The sequence below is a fragment of the Poecilia reticulata genome, linkage group LG3 (assembly GCF_000633615.1).
Source record: "Poecilia reticulata strain Guanapo linkage group LG3, Guppy_female_1.0+MT, whole genome shotgun sequence".
In the NCBI taxonomy this organism is placed as follows: Eukaryota; Metazoa; Chordata; class Actinopteri; order Cyprinodontiformes; family Poeciliidae; genus Poecilia; species Poecilia reticulata.
The window spans coordinates 13,518,492-13,527,729 of record NC_024333.1 but is presented as its reverse complement, the minus strand read 5'-3'; the positions used below and the strand labels follow the sequence as shown (position 1 = coordinate 13,527,729).

Sequence of the window (9,238 nt, the reverse complement as noted above, 5' to 3'; positions counted from 1 at the left end):
GATAGATATAATGAATGTAATAAAAGTGACATTAATGAAGGGGAAGAAACTCAATCCAGACTTTAAGTTTAGGGTCTGGTTCACACAGTAAGAAGTTAAATTTGTTTCCCAATTATTCAATGGAAAAGAAAAACTAACCTCAGTTAAGTAAAATAAAATTGTAATCAAAACTTTTGGAATTGTAATGATTCCTTTAAAAAAAAAGTTTTGTGTAAAAGACTTTAAATAACTAATAACTAATTTAAATAACTAATTTTTTTACCAAACAAACATTTATTTGCACACATCATAAATCTTTTGTTGTGATTTTAGTCCCTGCTCAAGACGTCATGTGAGAATCACGAGCAAAACTTTGAGTCACAAACAAACTTAGAATATTAAGAAAAGATTTCTGACAAGCGCAAATAACTTTGTTTTGCACAAAAGAACGTTAACTTCATGAGTCAAAAATGTGTGATTTAAATATTAAAGTTTTTTTAAGCAAAACTCAGTAGGTTTTTCTCATGGTGACATTCATTAACAATTCAATTTTTGCTTTTGTTTTGTTTTTTCCTGCAGTTTCACGTTAAAGTTTGATGCAGCTCTGCTTTCCTGAATGGACCGTCTTCATCTCCACTGCAAGTGTAGCAAACAGGCAGATCTTTGTTTTATAGATTACTGTACACTAAAAGGTTGCATTGTGTCCTTGTTTATATTTTAATAGTGTAATTCTGTAAAGACAAAATATGTCTGGTGGTCCAGCTCTGATTTACATATCTTGTTAAATTGCGGGTTTGAATATTGCAACACTTTCCTATAACAAAGTAGACCTGCAGAAAGAAATTACTAATAAAATATCTTACATAGGCATAGTGTTATGCTCTATATGGAGATTTTCCTTAGCTTTGATTGTATATGTCACATTTTTGTAATTTATCATMGTTTATTAAACTCTGAAAGCTGAGAGGCTGTTAATATTCTGTCCTAGAAGGTGGTTAGATGGGCCCTTTGTTGAGCACCTGCCCCTGTAGTGGCCTCTGCACGGCCCTGCCTCAGAGACACAGGCTCAGCCTGTAAATCCGCCGTCTTGGTTTCCCTCAGCTTAAATTAAAATGAGACATGGAGACTTGTTCTGATGTTCTGTGTGTGAATGCACTCCTGTTCATGGAAATGCTAGGATTAGTCTCTCTTCATGAGTCAGATGTGCAGCGCTTTTAGGAGGATTTGATTTGATTTTTTTCCCACTTCCCCGAAACAGACAGATGTTACGTCTGCAGCGCTTCTGAGGGCCGCTCTCCTTCTGGGTGCGGGACGGAAACGTCTTCAGCTTCATTTGTTAAAACCACAGGATGAGTTGAGTTTAATTATTTGCGGTGGCGCAGCCGCGTCCGCATTGGTTGTGCAGCCGCAGCAGACTGCGCTTGTTACGATCTACTTGTGCACCTTTATTTATTTCCTCAAGATAAACCCAGCTCCTCTGTTTAGACTATAAATGGATTAACAACGTTGCATTCTCTTTAGGTTTCTCTGTTCTGTATGTAATGGAGACTGAAATTAAATGCGCCGTTTCTACCAAAGGTTTGTAATGAGCTTCCTGCAGCGTCCGGTCCACAAGTTCAACACGCTGTCAGCTCCGCTCAGAAAGACACATTTAGTTCAGAGTCCAGAAGATGATATTCAGAAAGGATTTTTTATTCATTGATTTTAGTTGCCTCTGCGATGAAATCTGCGTAAAGTCTATCATGTATTCGCATGTGCACCAGTCAAGGGTGTTAATTATAATCTGTCAAATGACGGACAGGCTTTAAATTTTCCTTTCGTTTAAAAAAATAACTTGTCAAATACGGAAAATATTCCATTAACCCGACCTCTGCCCAGGAGAGGTCTGAGGAAGCACAGTGAGTATTTGAAAGAGAGCAGAAGTTTTGAGTAAAAGATTTCAAGTTTTGAAATCTTTTACTCAAAACTGAATCTTGCTTTCAAACTGAAAATGTGTCGAATTATGGCAGAAAAATTCCCCTGTAGTCTGGACTGACTGAACACATTAAGTAACAGTGCTGCCAATAAGTGTCTTGAACTAATGTTCTCCTTTGCACTTCTCTGTGGTTGCTGGGTGTTGTGACACACTTCCTGTTTGTGTGACAGGAAGCACAGTTTGAAATACTTGCAGAAGATTTTACTTTTTCAAATTCTGCAAAGTGCCTGAAGAACGATCAGCACAGGTAAGACACGAGTTCTACCTCTGTATGCAGGACTGCCTGGGCTGCTTGCTAGCTGTTCTAACAGTGTGATAAAGTGAATTTGGTGGTGTGATTTGCAGTATCTTGGAGGAAAGCGACACCGACTGAATTTCCTGTTTGAGCTGGGGTTTTGGTTGCAGCCGTCATTTGTCTTAATGTTTCCCATGGCTGATATACTCACATTGAATCATTTTTGCAGAAGCCATGCTGACTCACATATAGAAAGATTAAATTGTTTTCTCTACAAAGCACCACATATCACAAACAGATTTTGCAAAGTATTCTCATTCAAATTTAGTCAAATTTATTCCAAAATGGCGCATTTCGATACACTCAGTCTCACGCACAGAAACAGGAGACTCAACTGCTCGATTGAGACACCGTGGAATTTTTTGATGATGCTTACTCAGGTAGCTGTTCCAAAATATATGGTCTGAGATATGTAAGGCAAAAAACAATGTCCAAAAAATGTTATCAAGTACTGTACCCTAGTAGGGAAACATGATCTAGAGAAGGCAGGCAGACAGCAGGTCTCGCATCCAACCCTGGACTGGCAAGGGTTGCTTTGGAGCTTTTTGCAGGAGTCCTAATTCAGAGTGGGGTCCAGAATATTGACAATAAAACTAAAAATCTTTCCTATCGTCAACGTCATGCTCCCCGTGGTGCTGAGACAGGCAGGTGGAACTGCAAAATGGATGGCAGAGGAGAACCGAAGGCAGAGGGAATGGAATGTGTGCTGACACTAAGGAGTTCTTAGAAATAGGAGGGAGTGAGGCTATGGATAGACTGCACTCATATAGTCAAGAAGATAAAAAAAATAACTGCCTGAAATAGGAAATAAGTTTATGGAAATCAGAGACAGACAGCCACATGCGTCTGGTGGCAAAAAGTTGCATCAAGCAGAAATCTGGAGACAAAACAGCAGTGGTTATAATACCCATAAATAAAGTCAGCTGGTCACAATTTTTATGTCAAAAGACATTAAAATTGTAAACTTTAGCTGACGTTGAAACATCTGCAAGGCATTACATGTCTGCTGACAGACACACTCACACACACACGGAAAGAAGAGGAGAAAAACAGCAAGCTGGTGATCGCCTGTGAAATTAATAATAATAATACATAAAATATTTAGAGCACTTTTTGTACACTCAAGGCAATGTGATTGTAGTAGCTACTTCATAAAGGTCAACTATGGCACAACAAAATAGGATACCCACCACAATGAAGTTTGGGCACCACATACCATCTGTTGCTCAACAGACTATCAGATGGATACTAATGCAATAAGACTGATAGTTCAGTTTTGCATTTCCTTTTGAAATTTTATTTTCTTTTTGTATCGAGTAGAACCAAGTACCTCTACTATTGACACACAACAGTATTCCAGTCACCCCTATTGGTATCACAGGTATGGGTTACATATGGATTCAACAAGTATGTGACAACACTTGGAAGGCAGACTTTGTAACTGCTTTTGCTGAAGAACATCTCCAGGATTAGAGGACTAATGTCTCAGCGCGATCTAGAGAAACTCATCCATGTTTATCTTTAGCTGCATTGATTACTGCAACAGCGTCTTCACAGATCTGACTAATAAATCAATCAAACAGCTGCAGCTGATCCAGAAGCTGCTGCTGCTGTTCTCTCTAAAACTGGTGTTATGTGCTCTATTTCCTGGTTTTAAAGTCCCTCCTCTGGCTCCCTGTAGCTCAGAGAATAGACTTTAAAATACTGATGTTAGTTTATGAATCACTGAATGGTTTAGCACCACAATAAGATAAGATATTCCTTTATTCATCCCTCAGTGGGGAAATTTGCATTGCTACAGCAGTACAGAGGACAGAGCAGAACCAATATTAAAAATAAAAATCTATATATACAAAAAATACAAGGGAATATAGAAATACTGAAACAGTACAGTGTGAAATATAAAAAAATCAGTCAATTCCAGGTGTATATGTTAAGGTAGGCAGATAGGTGATGTTGCACATAGATTAAAAGTAAATAAATAATAAATGAAATAGTAATGTAAGTCATATTACACATAGTGACTAGGCAAGTTATGTTATACATGATGAATTTTGATATTACACATGGTTGAGCAGTATACCAGTGATAAGTGAGTAAAGCGAACAGGTTTATTGCCTGTAGTAGAGAGTAGTGAACTACTGAGAGCAGCAGGTGTTGTACAGTCTGACGGCGGCCGGAAGGAAAGACCTGTGGTATCTTTGCTTCACGCACTTAGGGTTCTGCAGCCGGGCACTGAAGGAGCTGCTCAGTGCTGTCAGAGAGAGGTGCATGGGTACTCCAGCATGCGCTGAAGCTTAGTCCTCATTTTCCTGTCTGTCACCACCTCCACTGGGTCAACAGGACACCAGGACAGAGCTGGACTTCCTGAGGATCTTGTTCAGTCTCTTCCTGTCAGCAGTGGAGATGCTGCTGCCCCAACAGACCACTCCGTAAAAGATGGCTGATGCCACCACAGCATCAAAGAAGGTCCTGAGAAGAGGCCCCCACACACTGAAGGCCCCGAGTCTCCTCAGGAGATGTAGTCTGCTCAGTCCTTTCTTGTAGGGCAGCTGTGTGGTCATTCCAGTCCAGCTTGTTGTTAAGTTGAACACCCAGGTACTTGTAGGACCTCACGATCTCAATGTCCATTCCCTGAATGTTCACTGGCACAGAAGGAATGTTTGGACCTGCGGAAGTCCACCACCAGTTCTTTTGTTTTTCTTGTGTTGATCTGCAGACAGTTCCTCTGGCCACATTCCACAAAGTTCTGAGTCAGTTCTCTGTTCTCATCATCTCCATCCTTGATGAGGCCGACGATAGCACAGTCATCCGAGAACTTCTGCAGGTGACAGCTGGCAGAGCTGTACCGGAAGTCAGCAGTGAAGAGGGTGAAGAGGAAGGGGGCAAGGACTGTTCCTTGTGGAGCCCCTGTGCTGCAGACAACCATGTCTGACTGACAGCCCTGGGTCCTCACATACTGTGGCCGTTTTGTGAGGTAATCCAAGATCCAGGTGATGAGGTGGTGGTCCAGACCCATGTACTCCAGCTTGTCCTTCAGTATCATGGGTTGGATGGTATTGAAAGCCCTTGAGAAATCAAAAAACATGATTCTCACTGTGCTTACAGTATTCTCCAGGTGAGAAAGAGGTGTGTAGACGGTGGATGATGGTATCCTCCACTCCAATGCCAGGTTGGTAGGCAAACTGAAGTGGGTCCATAGATGGACTCACCAGGGGGTGGAGCGGTGTCTCCAAGGTCTTCATCAGGTGAGACGTCAATGCGACCAGCCTGTAGCTGTTGAGGTCTTTTGGGTGTGGGGTCTTTGGCACTGGTACCACGCAGGATGTCTTCCACAGCTGTGGGACTTTCCCTAACCTCAAGCTGAGATTAAAGATGTACCCGGTCACATCACACAACTCGTCTGCACAAGTCTTGAGAAGCCTTGAGCTGATGCCATCTGGACCTGCAGCCTTCCTGGTCTTTATCTTCCTGAGCTCACTTCTCATGCTGTGAATGTCAGGTTGGATTGGGTGGAGTGGGGTGGTTGTGCTGGAATGTATGTCAGCAGTAGAGATGTTTGGAGGTGGCTGTGTATACATTAAAGATCTGTACTATCAACCTTCCAGACGCCTCAGGTCTTCTGGTTCTTGTCTGCTCTGCATCCCCAGAACCAAATGAGGAAAATAAGTACTCAGCTTCTATGTACCACAAATCTGGAACAAACTTCCAGAAAACTGTACAAGAGCTGAAACACTGAGTCTGTTTAATTCTAGACTAAAAGTTGCTTTTGAAACTTAATCAATTAAGAATTTAACGATGGCATTTGACTTAATATGATGTTTTGAGTGTTGGTTCTATGTTGCATGACTTTGTGTTTTTATGATGTGACGCACTTTTCATCTCTTTTTCGAGGTTTGAAACGCTGGCCTGTTAGCGTAGGCTTCTGTTGCCTTTGATTACTCATAAAAGACACTCGAAATTCCTTTTTGGATCAAAAACAGCCCGTCGAAAAAATATGGTACAACTGGACTGCAGCTCAATCAGGTATAGGGAAGAGGAAACGGTAGACGTCAGCTCAATGCCTTGTTGCTGAAATGTGCTATACAAATAGCATTTGATTGATTGATTAATAAGCAGTTTATTTGGAATGGTGAGTTGTTTCTCTGCCACAGACACGTTGAGCAGTGGATACACAAGCTTGACTGAGAGCGCTTGTCACAATGACAAATTTTGCTGGATGATACATTGTTTCAGAAGTTATTCCAATAAATGATAATATTTTTGTTTTGAGACCATTTTCAGGTAATACAATGGTAATGACAAAATGTAACAACAAATAAAATGAATTAAGTTTCTGTAAACAAAATTCTTCTTTAAAAAGGGTGTAGTTGAGACTGAAAACTTTTGTAGTTCAGTTTTTGGTTGAAAGAGAGAGAGAGTAAAGATAAAAACAATAAATGATGCAGATGGACAGATTATCTGTCTCATATTATAAACTGTCACAATACATTGGCAGTTTATGCAAATATGTAAAAAAATATTAATTTATAAAAATTACGTACTGCAGTTTTAACATGTCAATCCACTTTCAAATCCTGTAAAAAAGATGGCAAAAGAAACTCTGGTTCTAAACACAGAAGCAGCAGGCAGAGAATTCCAGAGACACCAGCTCAGATACAAAAAAGTTACAGAAATACAGTTCATATCGTGCTTAAAGTCATATTTATTACTTTCATGAATTGCTTTGATGAATTTTTAGGTTTCTTGTTGTCTTGGGTTTACAGGTCATCTTTATCTTGTATGCCTCGTTTTAGGTCACGGAGAAGAGATCTTTGGAGACAGGCTTCCAATAACCAACGTATAAAGATCAGTGGGTCTACCTTTCCAAGAGTCCTTCAAAAGACCTGCCTGTTAGTTAAAAAAAGAACAACCAAAGTAACAGCACACCAAAGAAAATAGACTGTTAAAATACACAGCACCCATATCGCAACCATGAAAGAAGAGGAGAACATTCTGGAGTGCAGCGATGTAGCCCCTGAACCATCGTCCATTGTGACTTTTGAAAACACAGCTCAAAAAGCTTCAGGATCAAAAATAGCTCCTCCTGTTGCACCCAAACCTGCTTGGTTTAACCCGAGTCTGAGGAAAATACAAGTAAATTCAGATCAGAGGAAGCAAACCAGTGATTCAAAGGAGATACCTGAGGCAGGTGTTACCAGAAGCTTTGAAGGCAGGTCTACCTCAGGTACTGTTAGCATGTCATTCAAACAAAAGATTCGTTCTTTTGAGACATTTTCTACTGCAGAAGCTCAGGAAAAAAGAGCCAGCAGTAGGTCCACTCCCCATTCCAACTTGCATACTTTGTTAAAACAGGAGTCTGAAAGTGCCTATCATTCTTACCCTGCCTCAGACAGACATGATGGCAAGAGCAAGAGCAAACAGGACACCCCAAGAGAAATGCAGTCAAATAAGTCAACATTTGTTGTAAAAGAGAACATCTCTGTTCCACCTTCTGTCATCACATCAGCTATGGACCAAGATTATTGTCAATCTAAAGCCAAGATGTCTGAAGATCAGCTTTCTTGCTATGAGATAGGTATTAATAACCTACTGTCTGACACCACCTGCTTTGAAACTGGCTCTGTAATGGATGATGCTAATTCAGTCTCTGTCCATGATGGTTGTAAACTCCAACCATCCGAAAAGGAATCTGAGTCAGAGAAAGTGGATATCAGCAGATCCAGTGTCTTACCCTCTGCTTCCTCAGTGAGAATGAATCAAAAGGAAGGAGAGAAAAATTTAGATGAGAACTCTGGAAATGATTGTGAAGAGCGTCTGAGAACAGCTCAGAACACTTTCCACACAACGGAGTGTCAGCCCCAGAAGAGCCAGGAGGGAGAACATTTTGGAAAAATTATCGCCTTCAGCAATCAGGTAATGTGTTACAAAGTAAAGAATTTTAATGATGTATCTTATCTGTTTTGTCAATATTTGCAAATATAGAGCCTGGCTTGAAAAAAGAGCATTGTTAAGTGTTAACTGACTGATTAGCCTGAGGCACAGGTGAGAAAAATGAGCAATTAACAAAAGATGTGAGCCGGAGACCATGATGAGAAATGTCAGGAGACAGAAAACAGATCGATCATACTCCCTCTTCATGGGGCAGTTCTTTGTGTCTCTTTGGATTCAAAGGCACCATGACAGGTCAGGGTTTCAGAGTCTTGTCCAAGATCATACAAGATCACGAGATCATACAAGATCACGAGATCATACAAGGCCCATAGTCCTTCCAGTCCACTAGATGGCATACACCACTACCTCAACACTAGAATTAGCAGAGGTTCTTCTGTTTATATTATTGAATTAGCCTTGAGCAGTGAAAGCGTATATGTTCAGAGGCCTATACATAATAAAAACTTGAAAACATTTACCCAAAGTTGGCCCCGGAGTGAAATTTTAGTGTTGGAATTAAAAATGGGCGTGGCCAAATGCCTCTACAGCTCACGATAACTTGAGACAGGCCAGCTGGTAAGAACTGAAATTTGATAAATAACTAGAAGTCCCTGAACAAAGAAAAAAAGCTCTCTTAGCACTCTTGCAGTAAACCCAACAGGAAGTCAGACATTTTGTCTCATTTTGGCCATTTATGACTTTTCACACATCAAACTTTATCAAACTCCTCCGATGGATTTTAAGGGTTCATACTTGGTCAATACACCCTGAAAGATAATATAAGTTAAGATAATTTATTAGTCTCCCATAGGAGAAATTTGTCTGGGAAGCAGGGGCAAAACTGCAGTACAAGCTCCTGCAGCTTTATTGACTAAGTATGAACTTATAACTATAATAATAATAATAATAATAATAATAATAATAATAATAATTATTATTATTATTATTATTATTATTATTATTATTATTATTATTATTATTATTATTATTATAATTATTATTATTATTATTATTATTATTATTATTATATTATAATAATAATAATAATAATTATT

At 39.7% G+C, this 9,238-nt stretch overlaps 1 protein-coding gene across 4 annotated transcripts in view; it reads left to right on the top strand.

The window, feature by feature from the left end:
• il16 (interleukin 16) overlaps positions 1-9,238 on the top strand; it is a 29,236-nt gene that overhangs the window by 10,324 nt on the left and 9,674 nt on the right. For 2 of the 4 annotated variants that reach the window (XM_008405074.2, XM_008405071.2), the window contains exons 1-2: positions 2,116-2,201; positions 7,046-8,165. In XM_008405074.2, the coding sequence (XP_008403296.1) occupies positions 7,224-8,165 (942 nt within the window). In that variant the 5' untranslated portion in view covers positions 2,116-2,201; positions 7,046-7,223. Of the gene's footprint in view, positions 1-2,115; positions 2,202-7,015; positions 8,166-9,238 lie in introns of those variants that run through there. The other 2 variants (XM_008405072.2, XM_008405073.2) reach the window with 2 other exon arrangements.